The sequence below is a fragment of the Perissodus microlepis genome, chromosome 20 (genome assembly GCF_051167445.1).
Source record: "Perissodus microlepis isolate ML-2025 ecotype Zambia chromosome 20, ASM5116744v1, whole genome shotgun sequence".
Lineage (NCBI taxonomy): Eukaryota > Metazoa > Chordata > Actinopteri > Cichliformes > Cichlidae > Perissodus > Perissodus microlepis.
In genome coordinates this window covers 12913288-12937959 of record NC_140480.1, presented here as the reverse complement: position 1 = coordinate 12937959, position 24672 = coordinate 12913288, and the positions used below count along the sequence as shown (strand labels likewise).

General features: G+C 42.6%; 2 protein-coding genes across 3 annotated transcripts; one reads left to right on the top strand and one right to left on the bottom strand.

Annotated features, from left to right (window-relative positions):
• Positions 1-896: 896 nt before the first annotated feature.
• LOC146364238 (uncharacterized) lies at positions 897-4900 on the bottom strand. Its single transcript, XM_084916740.1, has 2 exons — positions 4823-4900; positions 897-1757 (listed from the first exon to the last, which is right to left on the bottom strand). The coding sequence occupies exons 1-2, from the start codon at positions 4898-4900 to the stop codon at positions 1065-1067; spliced, it is 771 nt and encodes a 256-aa protein (XP_084772866.1). The 3' UTR covers positions 897-1064.
• Positions 3152-23464, top strand: LOC146364237 (kinesin-like protein KIF1B). Of its 2 annotated transcripts, none has more exons than XM_084917324.1 (13): positions 3152-3268; positions 4715-4932; positions 7707-7788; positions 8794-9013; positions 9719-9796; positions 10937-10982; positions 11072-11138; positions 11286-11370; positions 13840-13954; positions 14053-14185; positions 14286-14347; positions 14442-14910; positions 15090-23464. In XM_084917324.1, exons 4-9 carry the CDS (start codon positions 8998-9000, stop codon positions 13932-13934), a joined length of 387 nt encoding a protein of 128 aa, XP_084773450.1. In that variant the 5' UTR covers positions 3152-3268; positions 4715-4932; positions 7707-7788; positions 8794-8997; the 3' UTR covers positions 13935-13954; positions 14053-14185; positions 14286-14347; positions 14442-14910; positions 15090-23464. The 2 variants fall into 2 exon arrangements, with proteins under 2 accessions (XP_084773450.1, XP_084773451.1); XM_084917325.1 differs by adding an exon at positions 9517-9613 and having other exon boundaries at positions 3153-3268; positions 14442-23464.
• Positions 23465-24672: the final 1208 nt, after the last annotated feature.

The window sequence follows — 24672 nt, the reverse complement described above, 5'->3', positions numbered from 1 at the left end:
GTTAACTACCACACTGATCCCAGAACAGACTGCATGTACAAATCAAGTTCTCTCCTTAGTTTGTTTTCATCCTCCTAGTCCTCGTCCTCATCTCCTTGTAACCCTGTTTTTTTTCCTTGGGATGAAAAAGCAAAAAGGGGCCCAAATCTACTCCTGCAGGAACAATCGGTCATTGTTTGTTTTTTAAACTGCTGAGATATGAAGCGATCCGCGCTTGTTTGTCTCTAGTTAGTCTGCAGTTTTTATGTTAACACAAATGCATGAGTATTTTACTGACTCACTAACTGACACTGGCACTTTCGGGGGTTTAGAGGCGGCGTATGTACACAGATTGAGGAGGATCTAAGTATGACGTGGATGACAGTGGAAATTGGGCGTGGCCCTCCTGTCAAAGTTCATTCCCACTTTGAGTTTTTGTTTCAGAGACGGTTCAGCCTGATGCAAATTCACTGCGAGAAGAAAAATACCCTATAAATCTATTAGCAGCTATAGTTTAGGTAGCAGAGCGTAAACTAACACGTCACTTGGAGATGTAAGCCGTCTGATTTGGTTCATTTTTGTTTTTTGTTTGAAACTGAGTAAACCTGGTCTTCTCCTGAGGACTGCTGCAGGTATCATGCGAGCATGTTAATTTAATAAAAAACCAACAACAAAAAAACCCAAAATAGAATGAAACTCATTTCAGGAGACAAATAAAACTGATAGAGGCAGGGGCAGACCCAAGACAGGCTGAGAGATTATATCTCCCGGCTGGCCTGGGAACGCTTTGGTGTTCATATTCATATTAATATTCTTATTCTTCTATGACAAAAAGTACAAGTGTTCATTTAAGGAAATAAACAGAGCAGTAAGAGATATTTTTCAATTTTTTATTTTTTTATTTTTGATTTGCCGCCAATTACATGTTTTTATTTGTAATTTTTGTAGTGCTCCCTACTATGTGAACCCCTCACCTGATGTTTTATGTTTATTAGTTTAGTTTAGATTCTAAACTATCAACCCCAACAATCGAATGATCTCCTTTAATAGCAAGCGCTTGGCAACGGTGGAAAGGAAAAACTCCCTTATAAAAAGGGAGAAACCTTTGACAGAACCAGGCTAAGAAAGGGGCAGCCATCTGTCGTGACTGGTTGGGGGGTGAGAGGCAGAGGAAAAGAAAAAAGAGAGCACATGTTAGCTATATGTTGCTCACATTGCCTAAAATGAACAACGTATGGTTTTCTGGACTGTTCATTTCCTTTCTTGGAGAAATGAACTCCGTTGCGCAAAAAAATGGAGTTGTCGAAAAACCTGATATGCGGATGCTCAATAATCACTCCATCGAAGCGGTCGACAGCCTTTCTAATGCTGGCATTCACAGTCTTCCTGTCCTTATTGATTTTGCCTGGATTTCCATATATCCACACTTGACGCTCGTTGATGGATGAATATGCAATTGTCATTGAGGGGAACTCTGTGTGCAATTGCATTAATTCCTTCTCAATGACAGAAGAAAGTTTATAAGCAGAAAAGAGTCCCAAATCATTGCCCCCAGCATAGATTACCAGTATGTCAGGTGGGCTCTGTGTGGATAGCTCCTTATAAAAACGAGGAAGGACTCCCCACCAGCGCATTCCTCCTTTGCCAAACCACTGGACTTTGGTATTAAGTCCGAAATTTTCTCCGAAAATCTCTTTTGCTTCACCCTCGGCTCGTCTGATGTAACTGGACCCAATGATCCACACATTTGTTTCTCTCTGGTCTTCTGGGCTCTCTTTCTATTTCGGTGTGTTTTCACAGGTGTTGGTATCACTCAAGGCCGTATCGTTTGTTTTCTGACGTGGGAGTCGGATAGTCCTGGACCAGGGACTTTTTTGGATGCTCTGTGTCACTACTGCTTGTTCTGGCCTCTTGTTGTCTTTCAGTGTGTTTTCAGAGGTTTTGGTATCACTCAAGGCCGTATCGTTTGTTTTCTGACCTGGGAGTCGGATAGTCCTGGACCAGGGACTTTTTTGGCTGCTCTGTGTCACTGCTGCTTGTTCTGGCCTCTTGTTGTATTTTGGAGTGTTTTCAGAGGTTTTGGTATCACTCGAGGTCGTAACGTCCATTTTCTCAACTACGTGTTGGATAGTCCTTGACGAAGAACTTTTCTGGATGCTCTGTCTAACTGCTGCTTGTTCTGGCCTCTTGTTGTATTTTGGAGTGTTTTCAGAGGTTTTGGTATCACTCGAGGTCGTAACGTCCATTTTCTCAACTACGTGTTGGATAGTCCTTGACGAAGAACTTTTCTGGATGCTCTGTGTCACTGCTGCTTGTTCTGGCCTCTTGTTGTCTTTTGGTGTGTTTTCAAAGGTTTTGGTATCACTCAAGGTCATATTGTTCATTTTCTCAACTAGGAGTCGGATAGTCCTTGGCGAACAACTTTTTTGGCTGCTCTTTGTCACTGCAGCTTGTTCTGGCCTCTTGTTGTCTTTTGGTGTGTTTTGAGAGTTTTTGGTATCACTCAAGTTCATATCGTTCTTTTTCTGAACTTGGAGTTGGATAGTCCTTGAAGAAGAACTTTTTTGGATGCTCCGAGTCACTGCTGTTTCTTTTTTCTCAGTGTCTATTCTCATCCTCTTTCTCTCTGGAGAGTAGCTCTCAGAGTTGTTTTTGCTGCCTTTGGAAATCTGACTGTATTTTCTTTTCAACACAGTTTTTTCTTCACAGATTCGTCTTTTTTTCCTTGGTGGAGAGCAGCTGTCGTCACTTCTGCAATTCTGTGCAACATAATTCGGGCCTCGCTTCCTCTTGAGTGGAAGCTGGAAATGTGTTTCATCAGAATTTGGCTCTGGATTTTGGTGGTCCATTGTAGTAAAGCCTTTGCCGTGTTTACTCTGAGACATGTCAGAGTGTTGATGAAGTGACTGTCTTAAAGATTCAACTGTTTTAAAATTTTTCTCAGGCGTACCTTTGAATGCTGCAATCTCGAGTGTTACAAGTAAACTGCATGAAAGTTTGGGCTTCTTACCCGGATTTAAGGATTCACAGATCAAAGGCATGTTATGACATCATGATGATGTCATAACATAATGTAACAACAACATTCTTTTTTTCTTCTTTTTTTAAAAATTTGGTTCTATTGTCTATGGGGCTTTGGAGCGTGATGTCACGGCAGGGGGCGTGGCCGCCGGGGCGCCAATTTAGCAGGCCAAACAAAGCTGCAGTCATGGAGAAACTTGCTTATCTCTGTTCGGGAATGGCAGATAGAGCAGGACGCTGAGAGGAGGTCCGCTGCTTGTTTTTTCTGGTAAGTTAAATGTGTTTGTCAGTAACTACCGTCCTTGCTAGGTCCTGAAATCTAGGCAGGTAAGATGAGAAGTGGGCTCTTCGGGGAAACTTGTTATGTAAAGTTGGTTTAGCTAATCCATAGAAGGGAGTCATTGATGCTAGCTAAGAGGATGTAATAAAGGCACGGTAGCAGAGATGAAAAAGGAGTGGTTGTTGAGAAATAAGTGTAGAAAGAGGTGTGCAGGGAAAAAAGCAGGTGTGGGTGTGTGAAATTTGTTGAGTATTTGAGTGCAAAAATGTGTGGTCTCCAGCTAATTTGGAAAGGCTGGTTGCGCGATGTGCACGTTGTGCTCTTTAAAAGTGTTTCCCTGAGCTTTTACTTGCAGCTTGAAATCTAAATAAATGGTAATGGAAAAAAAAGCTGGAAAAAGGAGGAGCCCGGAGCTTTGTCTTTCGCTCGGCCTACCCCGCTGTAGCAGACAGACCGTCAGAGACTCGAACTTGGCCGTTAAACTCTGGGGTCTGAATGCTGGCCTGTTAACGCTGTGCACCACACAGCAGGCCAGTTAACGATATAAAAAAAGGACATTTATCTTCTGTTCTTCAACAATTTTTTTTTTCGTTTTTCTAAATCTATTTAGCTTCTTGTGCAGTATTGTTCCACACAAATTACACATGGAAACCTAGTTATTTTTTTAATTGGCTTTCACAAAATGGGACTGCCAATGTTGGAGGTGGTACCCAAAGCCTTCCTGCTAGCCGGAAACCTGCTGGCAGCGCCACTATGTTCTCAACACACTCTTCAGCTTTGTTGCCTCTTTTCGGCACACCTACCTAGTCCCACTCATCCACTTTATCTGCTCATGGCTTTACCCACACTGACCACTCCTTCGATTAAGGTAAATTCAAGCAGGTCATTATAAAAAAGACACACAGCTTATCATCTTATCCTTGGGCAACACCTAAAACCACTCTGTTCATTTGTTTGCTAGATTAGCCGCTAGCATACACACACTGTGTTAGAGGCTTGTTGCTGCCTAGTTAGCGATGCTACACACCTGTTACTGTGTATTTTTCAATGATTCAGCACTCCTTGGATTTTTAGACAGTAATGAGATCATCTGCACACTCCACAGAGGTCCAGAGTTACTGTTAATAGCAAAAATGTAATGCTGTCCTTAGGAGATTTTCACATAAGACTGTGAGTGTGTAATGGATTTAAAAGTGTTAAAATGTTCAGAGCACTCTACAGCCCGGTAACATGGAAAGTTTGAAAAGAGCAGCAGAAGGTATCAGTACTGTAGTGTAACTTGTTCTTTTCATTTCATAATAGTGAAGAGAGTGCAGATTATTATGAACAGCTACATCCACCCGGGGTGAAAGTAGTCTGGGAGACCATCAGGACCCAGCTGGGTTTCGTTAGCCCAGAGGTTTGGAGAAACTTCTTCCTTTTCTTTCATCACAGCTGTCCTGTGCCAGATGTTCTGTTGACCCACTGAAAGAGGCATCTTTGAGAAACATCAGAAAGACTGAAGCTCATGGCAGGAATCAAGGAGGACATTGTGATCTTCACCAGCAGCTCCCTCACAAGGAACTCTTCAGAACTCCACTGCAGGCACGCCCCAGAAGATGGATAAAGCCAGCGTTTCATGAAGACACTGGAACCAATCTATCTTCATAACAGTGAGTTTTGTCAACAGATCATATGCTCTTGAGACATAGTCTGGTGATAACGATTATACACAAATCGTTGGTGCGTTTAAATTATAGCAGCTATGTGGTGTAGCTTATAGCAACATGTACTGTGTGCTCTGGATGTTGTAGGTGAAAGCAGCATAGTTCACTACAAAAAGCTTTCATGATCAACATTTCTGCCACTATAAAGCAAAAATGTATGAGGAATTCATAGATCAAACTTAATGAGTCCCTCAGGTGGGTTCAAACTATCATGCATTTTAATCTCCTTTACAATAAACACACAGTGACATGATTTGAAACTTGAAATTGTTACCAATTAACCAACTTGTTTCATTTGAGTTTATCTGATTAAAAAAATGCTGCTAAGTAAGCTTGTTACAGTATTGGATGTAAATTGTGTATGCTGTTGAAATATCTAACAGACCAAAATATTTTTCAGTGGTGAATGATATTAGGAAAACCCGTAGATCTTATTTTATAACTGCATTATAAGTAGCAGATAATAAGGGATGGCGTTCAGCTGCAGTTAAAGAGGTTAATGTTTAGAGCTGTACCCAAGCTGGCCCCCTGCCTTTGGCCACACAGCTGTGTAAATAAATTTGGCAAGGTGGCTTGGTCTGACTGTAGACTGAGTTTAAATGACAGTTGCACTTTCACTGGGTGAGTGATCTCCATTTCCTGTGCAAATGCAAATTCCTCGCTGACAGTTTGACCAAAAGGCATTTCCAGTGGAAATTGGCCGACATATCCTCAGCATAACCATGTATAATATCCACAAAACTTAAAAAGAGGTTATACACACACAATACGGTAATATTATGTTGAAGCACAGTACGTATCACTCCGCAAGGCGCCTGCCTACGATAGCCGTAATGCTCCGACAATCCATCAAGCGGTGCGGGTTCGTAGCTTAGCAAAGTCGTACTAAAACATTTGACAGATTTTCGAGCGCCATGTACATACAATCGTTTCGAGGTCAGTAAACACAACCAGAATTTATACATAAGGCCCATTGGATTATAAGGGGCACTGTCGATTTTCAGAAAATTCTAAGGATTGATTTTAAGTGTGCCGTATTTTCCAAAAAACACAGTAATAACTAGGGATGGGTACCGGTATCCGGTGCCATGATGGCACCGGTTCTGACATAAACCGTAGTAACCAGACCGAAAAGCAGCGCACATTTCGGTGCTTTTTTTTCCTGAGCTGTGATACACTTTAGATTCTAGCCAATCATCTTACGTTTCCGAGGATAGTAGGCGGGCCCAGGTACGTACGTTCTTTTAGAGCAGAGCTACAGATTAAAAATGCCCAAGGCGAAGCGGTCAAAAGTCTGGCTGTACTTCACAGCAAAAGATGGAAACTCAGCAGCCTGCAACAAGTGCTTTAAGGTGATACTGTGATACTGTCAAAGGAGGTAACACCTCAAATCCGATGAAACACCTGGCGACGCATAGCGTTTTTTTTAAAAAGCCGAAAAATGCGCCGTATTTGATAGCTTGCTGCGAGACCTCACACCGTGCACATCTACTGCGGGTGTGGTGCCTGTTATCGGTCCTGGAGTTAGCAACATCCCCCAAAATCCCGAAGAGGAGAGTCCTGGCCCCTAGCCCTGCCAGTGTAGCAGAAATGATGACGGATGATGATGGCAGCAGCAGCCGTTCTTCTCTGCGTGAGTAGCTTAATGTTGTTCGTGTATAATTTACGTTGAGTAGGCTAACCACGTTATTACATTAATGCATGTAAGGTGAACTAGCAAACATCATCATAGCTACATGCGGCTGTCTTCTTGTTTGATGGCAGATACTCCCTTCACCCTGGCCAAAAAGGCTAAAATGACCAAAGAAAAAGTGGAAAACAGTTAAACATGAGAGGTTTTTGGACAAAGTTTTTTCCATTGTTTAAGCACTGCTTCCAGCCAAGAGTGATACCATATATGCCCCATAGCTGCAGAAAAGGCTAACATTGTTATCTTTTTACAAAAAAACAGCTGAACATGAGAGGTTTTTGGACCAAGTTTGTGTTCTCCATTCTTTAAGCATCGGTTTAAGCACCGGCACCGTTTCAAAAGTACCGGTTTGGCACCGGTATCGGATAAAACCTAAACGATACCCATCCCTAGTAATAACGACGGCCCGCTAGCATGCGCTACCAAAAATAGTGCTTTGTTGTGTATCTGACGGACGAAAGCCAAACCAGTTCCACACCACTGAAGTTGCAGCATTTTTACAAACCAATTCTGGTTCATCCGTTTCATTCAACGATTTGCTTTCGCCGCCATGCTTTTTCCGACGTGTGCATATGAAAACAAAGGCACTGCGCATGCGCGTTTTACCCAGATTCTATCGCGATATTTCATTTTTCTATCGTTGCCCAAAATTATACCGGTATTACCGTTAACAGTATGATATGGCCCAGCCCTACTGACAACTACACTTCTGAACAGGTCCAACTTTTGATTTGCACTCAGAATGATTACATCAAAGAGTTTAGTTAAAAACACTAAAATGAAACCTGCAGACTTGCGATTCATGATTCGTATTCATGAGCAACTGGAACGACATTATCATTGAGTTTATTTTTTTCACGTCTAAGCAACACCAAGTCTAGCCCTGATTGGATGATATAAGTGACAACAGACCTGTCGCTGTGTCAGTCTGTGTACATAATCCTCACCTGGGTGTTGCTGTTCAGTGTAAGCAATATCATTTGCATTTTATTCCTCTGATTTATTTCTCTGTGGTTGCGCTCGTCTACAGGGTCCAGAGAGGGACAAAACAGTATCAATGGCCTTGTCAGCAGCAGAACGGTTTGTCTTGAAGTCTCAGCGAGAAGGAGGAGGTACAGCGGAGGGATAGAAGCATCTTTAAAAATGTTGAAAACTTCTGTTTATTGCTCACCCTTTGTTAAACTAGGGAAGTTTAAGCAGTGCATGTGTGGATCTGCACACGCATGCAGCATTTTTCTTGCATTCCATGTATGAGCTAGCCTCAGTCAAAACAGTGACGACACATACATGACTGCCTGCTGTTTTGCATTACTGTGTATCTACTGTGATTCATGCATGCTGTACTGTGACTGAGATAATAGTGTATGTGAGACACACTTGACAACAACATTGATCAGGATGTGAAAAAGCTACCAGATACAAGTTGTCAGCAGGTTATGGCTGACTAACCACCCTGCCTTACATCACTCTGGGCTAATACTGTAAAAAGCAATCATTAGTTTGTAATATCAGATCATTTGTTTTGATAAATACATAGTCCAGTATCAGGGTTCATATGAGCTATTTTAGCAGTAATTTTACACCTCCACTATGATAGTATTTAGCTGTTAATCATGTTAGCAAGGAAGCTCGGGTTTGCAATTCATTCTTAATTTAGCCACGCTGCATGAATTTGGATGATACGATTTTTGAAAATGACAGTTTCATTTATCGGGCGTTTATAAAATCGTATTTCTTAGGCTGGCTTTTAAGGAAGGAGAAAAGGTATGTATCAGTTGGCTGGGAAGAAAGATGGAGGTGGAAAGGATGTGCGAGCTATGGGACAAAGTTGCTGAGACTAGGTTAAAAAGAGGTGAGGATCAGTGAGCAGGAGTGTGGCTTTGTGCTGAAAAGAGCACAACAGATTGTCTGGAGAGAAGGTGAAGGAAAGTCAGCTGAAGCAAGACAGTTTGTGGAGTTTGTGTTGGACTGTATGTTATGCTGGGAGCCTGGGGATTAGTGGACTTTGATTCCAAGTTAATACTAGCTAGTGTTTCTCACTGGTTTTTGGGTGGTGGAGTAAAAGGGATTGGTTGGTGGCTGTTTCTAATGTTAGCCTTTTCTTGCTTTTCTTACAGGCAGGGTAAAGACATGGTGATGAATGAGTGTGTGGGCCGTCTGCTGAGGACCAAGAGCTCAGGACAGTCAGACGGGGGCGTCGCAGCAGGAGTCACCGTGCTCGACAATCCTCTGCTGTTCTGAGATGTCACACTCCTGCCTGCACATACAAACCACAGTGAAGTCAAAGTTCCACCTGCACCTCCACCTGTTCTTGCAAAAGCATGAAAACTGACAGAGGTGAGACAGCAGAAAAGTTCTTGTTTATTTCTTTTTTTACTAAGTTAAGGAATTAAGTTAAGAAGAGTGATTAAATAAATTGTTTCTTGCATTTTTGGTTTAATGATTGTGTTTAGGATTATTTCAGAAACATGTTAAGAGGATCTTTGTAAGCCTGTATTTACTTTAAAAGAAGGGAAGCACTTCTTCATTCTACAGAAAAGGTGACACATTACAGATGAGTTCATAAAAAGTGTCACTGTCACTCTTTCAGGGCTCTGTCACTTTTTCTTTTTTACTGGAACAGCATGGTAAAGTAGGCCTAGGCTGCCATCTTGTGGCAGTGTGTTGTTACTACAACATATGAAATTGTGTTTCTATTGGAAATATAATTCAGCACCACCGAGCTGCTCTCTCAGTTACAAACTGAACCTGTTTTTTAGACATATAAATCACTAAGTACAGTGAAGCTTTTGGTTTTGTAAAAGTGTTTCTTATTCTAAATGCATGTTGATTTTTATAAGGGTGAAGAGCAGTTAGCAGTGCATTCATGGACATCTTTAAACTATTAACTGAAGAATCTTTGGTCATGATGGCATGAACTAGAAACGTGAGCTCCAGGTGAGACTGCACAGAAGAACAAGTGTCCTTAAACTGCATCAACTGATGACGTCTTACAATTTTATTCTACTGTGTGTTTTTATCATTGAACGTTTCTGTCTTCAGGTTTCTCTCAGATCAAGATTGAATGTGAAGACAAGGGTGATGGATGGTGTGACATGTGCTGCTGGCCCACAGAACCAGGTGAGTATGCTGTCCATGTGCTCTGCAACAATGAGGACATCCAACACTCTCAGTTAAGATTAGTTTTCATGATTGTTGCTTCAAGGCCTGAGATCATGGTGGTGGGCTTGTGATGGACACACTTTTCATGGCTGAAACCTCTCCTGTAGAGGCTAAGCCTAGGCTTGAAGCCACTGGGGTGTTCGTTGGCGACGGTGACGCGATGTCACTGGTATGCATGAAGTTATTAAACTTGATAGAGTCCAATAACTCCAGCCTTACTCATCTTGTCCTTCAGATTCTTTATTTCCAGGATTTAACAGCAGCTCAGTGGTCACAAACTGTTTGCTTCCCCCCGATCAACAACACAGCTGCCGCTAATTACGTGTGTCTACCTTAAATATCTTCACAAACTCAAAATGTGACCTCTAGCACCAAACGCTTGCTGCAGTTCTTGGTGTCAGAGGTGACACACAAGGTATCGGGTTTTCACTGCAATTACTTTTTCATATAGGACCAAGTATGTTTGGATAGCTTTTTGCCCTTGAAAACTGCCGTTTCATATTAGACATTCTTGTCTAATGTTATAAATGTATTGATCTGAAAGGTGTAAGTGTGACAAATATGCAATAAGATACAAAATCAGAAAGGAGGCAAATACTTTTTCACAGCGCTATAGTCTGTAAATGGTCTTCTTTTGGCTATAGTAGATCTTTTACTTGTTCCTTTCTTAATTGTTTGTTTGAAATTGTTTTTTCGATCATATTGAGTATAGACGAATGCAACTGTGAGCTTTAGCGATTAGCCCGTTTCAACAGGACCGTGATCCTGATGTGTGAGACAGCAGGGTGCTGCCACTGGTGTTGTAATGTGTGATTTAGTTCCTCCTAACATTTCAGTTTGCTTCCAGTATCTATCCTCTGTGATTACTGGCTCTTTAGACAGATTTAATAGAAGTGTGTGAGCTATTGGCTCAGTATAAAGGGTCAGTAGTGTTTTCATGTCACCTATCCATCCTCCATTTAGTCACCCAAAGCATGTAGTAAATACTCCTCACTTTTATTCACCTTCTCTTAAATTCAGACAAATTCCCACTTGTTAACATTGAGCTTGTGTGTGTGTGTGTGTGTGTGTGTGTGTGTGTGTGTGCGCGCACGCAAGTTCCAGCCACCAAGTTGAATGAACACCATCACCAAATCCAACCTGGGTCAGTGTGTCAGCAAGATTTAAAGAAAACATAAAAATTATATTGTCTCCTCGAACGGATGTTGTGTCACCTCCTCCCTCCATGCACAGGTACATCCCAGCCATCGTGGATCACAGTGGAGGCCTGCCCTGCCATGGTACCTACCTGCTGCACCAGGTACAGGATTGGTGCACATGTTGTTTTCTTATTACTCACACAGTGGTAACTGCTTCCTTTGTATACAGTTGAATCTCTTCTTTTAAAGCGTAATGTTGCTCTAGCTGTGCCCACTGTGATCCTGAGCTCCTGTTATGTTTGCTGCAGGGGATCCAGCGGAGGATCACAGTGACCCTCATCCACGAGAAGGGCAGCGAGCTCCATTGGAAAGATGTTCGTGAGCTGCTTGTAGGTGAGCAGCCTACCTTTAGGGTCTAGTCGTACTATACCTCTCTGTAGTAAACAAAAACCCCAAAGCTCAGAAACAATGTTTTATAGTGTTTGTGTGCTTTTGATAGAAGAAGACAGGACAGAACATCATTAAAGGGATTTGACTTTGTGAGATCACACTGAAAACGCACCACTCGGTTCACTCTGAGATATTTTCAGTCTGGAAAGATGAATCTGTCGGGCTTTAGGCTGCTTCTCACTTTAAGCAGTTCATGCTGTAGCTGTAGCTGATGGACCAAAAAAATTACATTTCATATTTTAGACATTCAGCTGCTGACTCTGAAGCCAACAGGGCTCTTGAGTGTGGATGATTGTGTTGGTACTGGATGCTGTGATCAAACAGCTGTTCTGATCTGTCTTCATTCATGCCTGTCGATATTAAGCCTCCTAAGCTCCAAACCAGTAAAAGCGATCTTTGGAGGCAACACCCTTTGTAGTACTTTTCTGTATTTGTTTGTGATTGTGTGACACTGAACCACAGTGCTATGTATATCCTCTGTAACACTCAGACGTTTCCAGATCAATGTTTTCCCCCTCAGCTGTTTCTCACTATAGAGCAGGGGTAGGCAACTCCAGGCCTCGAGTGCCAGTGTCCTGCAGGTTTTAGATGTGTCCTTGATCCAACACAGCTGATTCAAATGGCTAAATTACCTCCTCAACATGTCTTGAAGTTCTCCAGGGGGCTGGTAATGAACTAATCATTTGATTTAGGTGTGTTGACCCAAGGTGAGATCTAAAACCTGCAGGACACCGGCACTCGAGGCCTGGCGTTGCCTACCCCTGCTATAGAGTCTTACCTCAGTAACAATGAGGCACCAGCAGAGCATATCTGGCTCTCAGTCTGTGGCTGATAGTGCCCCCTGCTGTTAATAACAGGAACAGTGTAACCTTGTATAGAGCTCATAGTGATGGTCTTAAGATTGCTGCTGCAAGGCACTAATTTGTATCCATGTGTGCTGTATATTCTGAGCATATGCAGTTATGTGAGCTCTCAGGTTTTATGTATCAGGACATAATTAAAAAAAATCAGGTCCTTAGTAGGTCTTAATATGAGGTAAATGCAACCTCAGATGAACAACACATAACACATTATACCAGGTCATTATTTATTTAACAAACACTGAGCCGAAATTCAGATGTTTAAAAAACTAAGTACATCCAAGACTATTTCCATAATTAGTTAAGAGGGTCAGTATCAGCCAGGTGCTAATCAAATGCAATAGATCATCAGTAAGTGTAACCACTACTGTCAGTTTGCTGGTGTGGCGTATTCAGGTAAGTGGTAACATACTGAGGAGGAGAGAAGCAGTTGTTGATACCCATGAATGTGGGAAGGCTTTGAAGTCCATCATTTTACAGCAAGAAAGATTATTTGCAAGTTCAAAAAATCAAAGACTGTTTCCAATCTTACCAGGAGTGGACGTCCCAGAAAATTCACCCCACACATCTGAGGCTCTACAGGCCACAGTTAGCATGCTAAATGTTGGAGTTCATGGCAGTGCAATTAGAAAAAGACTCAACATATATGGCCTGTTTGGAAAGGCTTCCAGGAGAAACCATTTTCCCTCTAAATACAACATGGCAGCATGGGTTAGGTTTGCAAAGTTGAAAACCTAAGCCCTAATGCACAGCTTCAACATTGGTAAAAACCAAACACGGCATATCAGCACAAACACCTCATACCAACGGTTTTGCTCGGGTGATGATTATTTGGGCTTTTTTTTGCTGGCAAAGAACCTGCAAAGTGTCCAGGTCACTGAGTGAGCCATGAAGTACTCTAGAGTCAAAGAGATCATCGTTGGGTCTGACTCCAGAGCGCAGCAGCAAAGCAACAACAGAGTGGTGCTGCAGTGGCTCAAAGTTGAGACTTTAACATGATTGAATGTTAAGAAAGCTGTGAATGAATAAATATCTGCAAACTTCAATGAACCGAAGAACCATTGTAAAGACAAATGGGCCAGAAATCCATCCACACTGCTGTGAAACACTAATAAAAAATGATTACCTCAAGTTTGTGCTGCTAAAGTTGGTTCCATCAGCTGCTGCATCACAGGTATAATGATGATGTGGTGTAATAATCTAGATCCAGATCCTTAAACTGCTTTTTCACGTGTCTGTAAATTAATTTCTTATCATTGTCCCGATTGGTGTCGGCTGACACTTGACACTCTGTGGCTCCTGATTTATCTGTTGTCAAGGTCTCACCTCAGTGCAATTCCTCACGTTTTGTCATGATTCAAGGATGAATGTGAACACCGCTTCAGTCACTGTGTTCACTTCCTGATATGTCAGAACTGTGCTCACGTCACTCACTTTTTTTTAACAGCATGACACACTGCTGTAAACAGAGACCCTGTAATGTTAGCACCAAGTAGGACTTCATAAAAAATAATGCTGTCAAGCTAACTTTTCCTCTTTCTGTCTTTTTCAGCACTTTCTATCGCTTTGAGGCAGTGTGGGACAGATCCCTGCACAACTCCCTCCTGCTCAACCGCGTCACTCCCTATGGAGAGAAGATCTACATGACCTTATCTGCGTATCTGGAGGTCAGCCGCTGCTCCGCCGTGTTGTACCTGTTTGTACGTGTTTTTAAGTGTCTTGATGTCATCGTGTCTAACACACACCCTTTATCTCCTCTCTGCAGCTGGACCATTGCATCCAGCCTGCCATTATCACCAAAGACATCTGCATGGTCTTTTACTCCCGAGACGCCAAGTTGTCCCCACCTGTTCTCTCAAGAACCTCTTTGGGACTGGATACTCCAAAACTCCTGACTGGTAAATCTGGGCTGCTGCACTGTGGCCATCTCTGTTTCACAATCAAAGATATCTGCCCTGTTACAAAGTTTCCTTGTTCATAACTTCTGCTTCATTATAGCAACCGAGTGACTGGGATCTACGAGCTGAGCTTGTGTAAGATGTCTGACACTGAAAGCCCAGGTGGGCGGCCATGAAACATGTTTAAAGAACAGCAGCTGTTTTATCATAATTCTGTGGAGAACTTCATCCTAATGAGGGCTCATGTCCGGAGCAGGGATGCAGAGGAGGAGGAGGAAGGTCTTGGACACATCAGTGGCTTACGTGCGAGGAGAGCCTCGCTGGCTGGAGGCCCAGAGGAGATAGCCTCATCCTAGAGCAGCGGTCCCCAACCCCCGGGCCTCGGACCGGTACCGGTCCGTGAGTCGTTTGGTACCGGGCCGCGAGAGTTGAGGCTCGGGTGAAAAATGTATGGTTTTCAGGGTTTTTATCGGTTTTCAGCGTTATTTTGTTATCGTTTTTATCGTTAACTCGGTTTTCCTGGGTCTTTTCACGTGTGTTCTGAATAAATCTTCTTTTTTTCGGTACCGGTACTGGTTTTATTTTGTTGTATTTATCCGTGACACCTTAAAGGCCGGTCCGTGAAAATATTGTCGGGCATAAACCGGTCCGTGGCGCAAAAAAGGTTGGCGACCGCTGTCCTAGAGCACCAGTGGGAGCTAGAGAAGATGGAGCAGCTGCAGGAGGTGGGGCCTTAAAAGATTTATAAAGAAATGAATCTCTGTTTAATATCGTAGAGGGAAAAAGACTTTTCAACTCAAAGACCAAAGTGCTATTCTAAAAAGTTTTTTTTAGAGTACAGACTTTACATGACTAACCCTCCCCTTTTCTCCCCACCTCACATTCGCCCCCATCCTTCGTCCAGGTGGATGAAAAGACCCGTCACCTTCTGGCGCTGAGAGAGAAGCTGGGAGAGGCGGCTCCCGTGGGAACAGCTCCCACCTCCAAGTCCCTGAGCGAGTCTCTGTCCCCCAGTGTGAGCTCGGGTACTCTGTCCACGTCCACCTCCATCTCCTTGCAGATCTCAAGCACCACCTTTGAAAGCGCCATCACGCCGAGCGAGAGCAGCGGCTACGATTCCGCTGACATGGAGAGCTGGTGGATCGTGAGAAGGAGCTGGCCACCAAGGTGAGAAAAACGTCGGAGGCAGGATAGACGTAAAACTCTCCCAGCAGATCTAAGCTGGCGAGGCGGCGTGGCAGCCTGACGAAGAACTGATCGGGCGGAGCGGTACGCGGGAAAACCACCGCTTCCATCCTTTCTGAAAAGCCTTTGAAAATACAGAAAATACCAAGTGTTAAAACTTATTAATCATTGTGATTCTTGACGGTTTTCTCTTGTAAGTAGACTTGTGGCTTAAGTCTCTTTTCATGCAACTCAAACGTTTAAGTTCCACAGAACTTTTGCCTCCCCGCTTCCCTCCAGCAACCCCGCTGCCAGCTTAGCTTTCCTCCTCTCTATTCCCTCCCCTCAGCTTTTTGTGTTTTTGTTTCGATGACAATGTTTGGGTCTAATTTTGTTCCGCTTGGTTGTCATTCCCAAACTCCCCTAACTAAGTAGCATGTTGTAGTAGTCTACTTGTGTGTGCACGACTCTTTAGAAACTTTCCGTTTGCCAATCATCTGTACAAAAAAAATGTCTCTATCAGTTTTATTTGTCTCCTGAAATGAGTTTCATTCTATTTTGGGTTTTTTTGTTGTTGGTTTTTTATTAAATTAACATGCTCGCATGATACCTGCAGCAGTCCTCAGGAGAAGACCAGGTTTGCTCAGTTTCAAACAAAAAACAAAAATGAACCAAATGAGACAGCTTACATCTCCAAGTGACGTGTTAGTTTACGCTCTGCTACCTAAACTATAGCTGCTAATAGATTTATAGGGTATTTTTCTTCTCGCAGTGAATTTGCATCAGGCTGAACCGTCTCTGAAACAAAAACTCAAAGTGGGAATGAACTTTGACAGGAGGGCCACGCCCGATTTCCACTGTCATCCACGTCATACTTAGATCCTCCTCAATCTGTGTACATACGCCGCCTCTAAACCCCCGAAAGTGCCAGTGTCAGTTAGTGAGTCAGTAAAATACTCATGCATTTGTGTTAACATAAAAACTGCAGACTAACTAGAGACAAACAAGCGCGGATCGCTTCATATCTCAGCAGTTTAAAAAACAAACAATGACCGATTGTTCCTGCAGGAGTAGATTTGGGCCCCTTTTTGCTTTTTCATCCCAAGGAAAAAAAACAGGGTTACAAGGAGATGAGGACGAGGACTAGGAGGATGAAAACAAACTAAGGAGAGAACTTGATTTGTACATGCAGTCTGTTCTGGGATCAGTGTGGTAGTTAACCCTCATTTAACACATTCCTCTCTGCTCCTCTAGCTCGCTCTATCTCACTGAGAATCAGAAAGCCTTGACATTTACTGCTATTAACTTTACACTCTTCTTGTAAAGACGCAAAGAAAACACAGTGAAAAGGTTAGAAGGACTTAAGGAAAAAGAATGAATGAATGGTTTAATAGAAGGAAAGAAGTTAAAGGGACTACATATTCAAAGGTCTTATTTCTGATACTACCCCATGAAAATATTTGCTCTGTGTGCCGTGCTGCAGCTGCTACATTCGGCTTCGGATTCACTTTTTGGCACCTACGCCTCTCGAGATGTGTTAATGCAGAAAGGTATTGAAAAACTCTGGTCAACCAACCAGCAGTCTGCCTGCTGTGTCGTATGAAATGGATGGAAGGAGAGGTACCAACTGTCTGTTACATATAGATAAAAAATAAAGCTCTGACGTGACCTCGGGTCAGCCAGCCTGACGGTCAGAGAAACAGAAACGTGCTGGATTGTGGATCTCTGAGCTGCACATCAAAGATGCACCTATGCACAGATCAAGTCTGAAAAGTGCAATGTACCTCATATACATGTTGATGCGAAGCGCTGCCAGAGCAAACGTTTCCACTGCATTTGCAGAGGTGTTTTTATTTTGGATTGTGTATTTATTGTTTGCAATCTTTAAATATTAGTTTGCAGCTCTTTGCACATATTAATAAAAGGTTCAACTAACTGATCAAATAAAGTCTGTGCGGTTTAGTTGTTCCACTCATATTAAACCAAATGATGGTGTGGCGGCCTGTTCTAGTGTGAACTAAGAGAGGCTTTGAATGTAAGAGAGGGGGGAAAGGAAAAGCAGACCTAACATGTAACCCCTGCAGCTCGACTGAGGAGGTGAGTTACATTAGTGCTTCCTCTTTATTAGAAAGCGGTTTGAGTGAATTAGAAGTCTGTTATTTTTTTGGAGGAGATCTACTCATTAGTCATGCGAGGCATCCATCTGAGCTCTATCAAAATAAAGGTGTATTTTAACTCATTTTAATTTTTTCTAATATCAGAGATATAGGACTATACAAAGTAGCTGGTGACATCTAAAACGACAGCAGACTTATTGTGTCTTTCTTCACCTCATCACTTTTTTCTGTGTGTTTATTTTTCTGTTGATGCCTGTGATGGACCGAGTTGAAAAACAGGAGGAGTCCCAGGAATTATTAGAAAAATATAGTTTCCATTTATTTAACCCCCAAAATTATATTTACAAGAGTAATGAATGTTGAGCTCATAAAAGAGGTCAAAGAAACAAAACTGAACTCAGGCAAAGACTGCAAACTTAACAAACCAAATGACTGCTACAAACAAACATAACTGACCTAAAACATGAAATGACATACAAAGGTATATATAATGGCTGATCAGACCATTGTGACACATGAGGGGTAACAAACAAAACACAATCATAAATCACAAACAATGCAGTACAATCTAGTTTGTTAATAAACTAAACACCAAAGAAGAAAATCAAAAACCCCATTAAACCCTAAACTCAAATATTTAATTAAATACAAATACTTTGTTTTTAAAGTAAAGAAAACACACATTCCCCCTTCAGCAGGAAGTGGTGGTGTGGTCCAATTATCTTCCTTTGCATTTAATGGTTTCAAACCCTGGCTACCATCTTTTGTCCAGCAACGACTTTAGAGTGTGGCCACGGGTTTGGCCATCACACACCCCCCCACTTCTGGATCTTCCATCAGGCAGCGAGAGAGGTAATCAGCAGTGGTGTTGTCTTTACCAGGGATATAGTGAACCTTAAACCGGTATGGCTGCATAGCCAGATACCACCTGGTGATTCTCCCATTAGTGTCTTTCATTCTTTCCAGCCACTGCAGGGCTTTGTGGTCAGTTTGAAGGATGAATTCTCTTCCCAGCAAATAATATTTGAAAGAGTCAAGTGCCCATTTAATGGCCAAGGCTTCCTTCTCAACCGTTGCGTAGCGGCTCTCCCTTGGTAGCAGCTTACGGCTGATGTAAGCGACAGGATGTCGATCCTCTGGTGGTCCCTGCAGAAGCACTGCTCCCAAACCCCTTTCAGAAGCATCAGTCTGCAATGTAAAGTCTTTTGTGAAATCTGGTGAGTGCAGAACAGGGTTCTTACTCAGGGACTGGCGAAGGTCTTTGAAAGCTGCAACGGCTTCAGCTGTCCACCGAATCTTATTGGGACATCTTGAGCCAATCCTGTCCGTCAGTGGGGCTGCTCTAGCTGAGAAGTTGGGAATGAATCTGTTGTAGAACGCAGCCATGCCGAGGAAGGATCGCAGCTGTTTCCTGGTTTGTGGAAGAGGACATGATGCAATTGCATTAATTTTGTCAACCTGTGGTTTAATTGTCCCACCTCCAACAGTAAACCCGAGGTACTGGACTTCAGTCCTAGCAAGAGCACACTTTGCTGGATTGATGGTAAGGCCTGCGGAACACAGCCGATCCAGCACGATCCTTAGGTGATCCACATGCTCTTCCCAAGTTCCACTGAAAACAACAACATCATCAAGGTACGCACAGGTGAATGCTGAGAGCCCACAGAGTATCTTATCCATTAGTCTTTGAAATGTTGCTGGCAAGACTGTGAACTCGAACAATCCCCACAGAGTACGGAATGCTGTCAACTCTTGAGACTGTTTAGTGAGAGGTACTTGCCAGTATCCCTTGGAGAGATCAATGGTCGTTAGATATTTTGCCTTCCCCAAACGCTCAATGAGATCGTCAATGCGTGGCATCGGGTAAGAGTCAAATTTTGATATGGAATTGAGGTACCTGAAGTCGATGCAGAAACGTATCGTGCTATCCTTTTTCGGAGCCAACACAACAGGGTTGCACCACTCACTTGTTGAAGGTTGGATGATTCCAAGAGACAGCATGAGGTCCACCTCCTCCTTTAACTCCACCAGGAAGCGTTCCGGTATCCTGTAACTCATACGCTTCACAGCTGCATCAGGTTTTAAAACAATGTCATGCTCCACCAGACTCGTGCGACCTGGGTACTTTTGAAATATGTCTGAATTAATCAGAGGTGTTACCTGAGACTGTTGCTCACTGGTGAGATGGCTCAGGTCCAGGACAGAGACTGTTACTGAAGGCAAGTAGTCATTAACTTCTTCCTCCTCATCCACGCTGTGAATAAGCAAACCCTCCGTTTTATTCTCAGTGCGTGGAATCCATTCCTTAAGAAGGTTAACATGGAGCACTCTACTCCCTCGCTGGAGACCTGGTGTGGAAACTTTGTAGGTAGTAGGTCCAAGTTTCTTCTGTACTTCAAAGGGTCCCTGCCACTTTGCCAGCAACTTGCTGTCAGAAGTTGGCAACATTACCAAAACCTTCTGGCCAGGGACAAAACTCCTGTGGCGAGCTTTTTTATCAAACAAAGTCTTTTGTTGCCTCTGAGCAGCTGCCATATGGCTCTGAGCCAGTTCACTCATCTGCTGAAGCTTTTCTCTCATATGAATGACATATGAAATAACATTGACCGATTCCTCTTTAACTTGCTCTCCCTCCCATGAGTCCTTTAGCAGGGTCAATGGGCCTCTCACCTCATTGCCATAAAGAAGCTCAAACGGGGAGAAGCAAGTGGAGGCTTGAGGAACTTCCCTGTAGGCAAAAAGGAGGTATGGCAGCCACTGGTCCCAATCAGACCCTGTATCATTGACAAACTTTCGGAGCATTTGTTTGAGAGTTTGGTTGAAGCGCTCCGTCAGTCCATCTGTCTGTGGGTGATAAGGGGTTGTCCGCACACTCCTGATGCCTAACAGCTTATAGACCTCTTTCAACAGTGTGGACATAAAATTAGTGCCCTGGTCAGTTAAAATCTCCTGTGGGAATCCAACCCTTGAGAACAGTTGAATCAATGAGGAAGCTACAGTTTTTGCTTTAACAGTTTTTAGTGGAAAGACTTCAGGATACCTCGTAGCATAGTCTGTAATGACTAGCATAAAGCGATTTCCAGATTTACTTGTTTCTACAGGACCAACTACGTCCATGCCAAGACGCTGAAATGGTATACCAATGATTGGGAGAGGTTGGAGTGGTGCTTTGGTGGGGACCCTAATTGAAGTCTTCTGACATTGAGGACAACTCCTGCAAAACATAGCAACATCTGAGCGCAAAAACCAGGCCAGAAAAAATATCGCTTGATGCGAGCGGTGGTCTTATGCTTCCCCAGGTGGCCAGCCCAGGGAATAGAGTGCCCCAAAGTAAGCACTGTTTCACGGGCTACTTTAGGGACCACTAACTGTTTAACCTGGCCGTGCTGGTGGTATAAAATGCCATCTTGCAGAATGTACAGCTCTTTATTTGTGTCAGATTCAACAGAGTCCTTTTCCTTAGCCCTCAGCAACATGGCAGACAAAGTTGGATCAGCCTGCTGCATTTGTCTAATGTTTGTAGGTACTGAAAAACCTAAAGGCATATCTGGAGCAGCCTGAACTGATGTATTTCCAACAGTGTGTTGAAATTTTTCACTTCTTCTTTGACTGCGTGGCTTCCGAGACTTCCCGGGTTCTGTCTCTAGTTCAGCCTCAAAGAAGGGTAAAGCACTGAGGGTTGCATAATGCTCATCCTGATTTTTAGTTTGAGCCCTTTTTATAGCAACATTACACTCATGTACTTCCCTCAACAGATCATAGATGACTGGCAGATCCTCCCCAAGAACTACAGGATAGGGCAGATTATCAGCTACACCAACCTTTAACAGATAGGGTGTCCCCTGCACTTCAATAAACAGATCAGCAGTAGGGTATGGTCTTTCATCACCATGTATACAGCAAACTGATATGGTTTCAGAGGAGCATGTGTAATCGTTTGACACATATTTCCTGTGTACCAGAGTCTGTGTGCTGCCAGTATCTATTAAAGCATTAATTTCTTGTCCATTAATCTTAACTGTGGTGATTTTATTTGACTGCTTTCTCTCAGATGTAATATCCACATTCTGGTGAGGCACAAAACACATCTGAGATAATTTGCTTTGATTATTAGGACACATGGGCTTAGTGTGACCTTCCTGTCCACAAAGGTAGCACACTGGTGGCCTTTTACCTGGCTTCAAGGTATTCAGAGGCTGCTTTTCCCTTGTAAAGGGCTTACCCACACCCGTCGCTGACCTCTGAGGATGCTGAGGGGGTTGCGACCGACGTGAATCTCTGGCAGCCTTCCATGCACTGTTGCTCCATGGCTGACGCTTACTTCGGGCAGCTACAAACACATCAGCCAGGGTGGCAGCCTCTGCAGCAGACTTTGGATTATGCTCCTTAATCCAGACCTGAAGCTCAGGACACAGCATTCTTAAAAACTGCTCCAAGATAATAATTTCACCAACTTCTTTTACAGTTCTGTTTTTTGGCTGAATCCATTTTTCATAAAGTTCTTTCAGTCTTGCATACAGTTCCTTGGGACTCTCATCAAAAACTTCAAGACAGCGAAATCTTTGCCTGTATGTTTCTGGGTTTATATCATATTTTTGCAAAATGGCAGCTTTTACCTTATCATATTGCAGTGAATCGTCCACATCCATATTAACATAGGCACTTCGAGCCTTACCAGTAAGAAGAGGAATGAGGTGAAAAATCCAGTCTGACTCTGGCCAGCGACAAGCAGCTGCAATTCTCTCAAAAGTGGTCAGAAAATGTTCAACATCATCTTCAACAGCTAGTTTCTCTAGTTTAGGATGATGAATATGCACAGACTGACCTGTTAATATGGAGGCTGAGCCAGAACCCTCATGCTGAGATGTTGCTTGTGTCTGATAATCAGCTGGAGTTTCAACAGGCTCTGGATCAGTTGATGTGGGCTCTGGAAGTGGGGTGGTTCTGGCCTGCACTTCCATTTGCAAAAGCCGAAACTGGTGTTGCAAACTCTTAAAACGCTGTTCTTGCAGTATAGCATCCTCTCTCTGCTTTTTATCTCGAACTTCCTGCTGTCCCATGAAAGCCTGAAGAATCCCAGCAATATCAAGCAGAGTTGGCTCCCTGGTATCCTCTCCTTCAGTGTCTCCAGCCACAACTGAAATTCCTTCTTCCATCTCCCTCTCTGGCTGCTGCAAGGCCTCTTTGGCCTCCATTTTATTTCCTCTCTTTGGGCGCACAGCATTCTGCATGGCTCAAAAAGTTTGTCAGGGGACAAAAAAGGGCAGAAAAATGCAAAAAAAAAATCCTGTCTCCTCAACTGAAGGATCCCACTTCTGACACCACATGTGATGGACCGAGTTGAAAAACAGGAGGAGTCCCAGGAATTATTAGAAAAATATAGTTTCCATTTATTTAACCCCCAAAATTATATTTACAAGAGTAATGAATGTTGAGCTCATAAAAGAGGTCAAAGAAACAAAACTGAACTCAGGCAAAGACTGCAAACTTAACAAACCAAATGACTGCTACAAACAAACATAACTGACCTAAAACATGAAATGACATACAAAGGTATATATAATGGCTGATCAGACCATTGTGACACATGAGGGGTAACAAACAAAACACAATCATAAATCACAAACAATGCAGTACAATCTAGTTTGTTAATAAACTAAACACCAAAGAAGAAAATCAAAAACCCCATTAAACCCTAAACTCAAATATTTAATTAAATACAAATACTTTGTTTTTAAAGTAAAGAAAACACACATTCCCCCTTCAGCAGGAAGTGGTGGTGTGGTCCAATTATCTTCCTTTGCATTTAATGGTTTCAAACCCTGGCTACCATCTTTTGTCCAGCAACGACTTTAGAGTGTGGCCACGGGTTTGGCCATCACAATGCCTTTCAAACAAAACTAGCCATGATATTTTCCACCTTCCCCCTCTGACAATTAATATCAGTTAACCCCGCCCCCTTTCAGATTTGTTCACCAAAAGAAAATAAAAATAAAACGTCATTAACGCTGTTTATTATTTGTCAGACCGGTTTCATTTTCATGCTTTGTAAATATCTATGTTGTATGGAGCTTGAACTAAAATGTAAATATGTTTACTGTATTTGTAATAATTATAATCCATTAGCTGTACAGCATAGATGTGTCATGCAGATATCCTAATTCTGTGTATGGTAATCTTGCACCATTGAACTGTTAGTGAATGAGGCAACAATAAAAGTGGGAAACGTGCATTAGCAGATCAAGTGCTGCCTGCTTATTTCCTGCTTTATGTGAGCTTCTGCTGTAGTTTATTATGTGCTTTTAGCCCCAAGAAACCACCCTGTGGCGCACAATAAGATCTTCTGATGTTTGGTGTCATCTTCCTGTGATCTCCTGTGAACAGGTGGATTCATTCATTTCAAGTTTATGTATGTAGCACTAAATCACAGCAGGCGCTGAACACTGTAAAGACTCTAGAATAATTATGGAGGCACAACATTTAAAGCTCCTGTCCTTCCATCCCACAGACCTAAAAGTTAGTTATATGATAAACAGCCCCGTGTTTGTTTACTTGATTTGTAAAATGCAAAGTGGTGACTTTTTCTCTTCAAGTACGTCCTCATATGGAGACAGTTTTTTTTAATGGCCCAAAACAAGTCATTGTTTACAAAAATATACATTTTATTCCGCAAAATGAGGTAAACAGTGAAGAAAAGTATGAGAAAAGGGAGCATAGGATCTCCGGAGACTGTGGCAACTAGAATTATTGTATACGTGTGTGTATTAAGGACTGACACAGACAAAGAATTAATCATACAATGAAGCAATGTACTTTTTAAATGTTTATTAAAACCATTCAAGTATTGAGTCATGAATAAAACAGCAACCTCTGATCTGCTAATTGGGAAACAGAGGATGTCAGTGTATGTTTCAGTGCTAGTTGTACAAATTGAGTGAGATGACTTTACATTTGAATAGATTCGATTACAAGTTATATTTGGTTCTAATTGAATGAGTTCAATTTGATTTAAATCAAGCCAATTCACAACATATAAACTTGAAATATATGGTAAGATAAAGGTTGTGCAATAATACAGAGGAAGCCCAAACGATCAAATGACCCCCTATGAGCAAGAAAACTCCATTTTCGGCAGAACCAGAATCAGGGAGGGGCGGCCATCTGCCTCCACCGGTTGGGGTAAGAAAATGAAACTAAACTATAGGA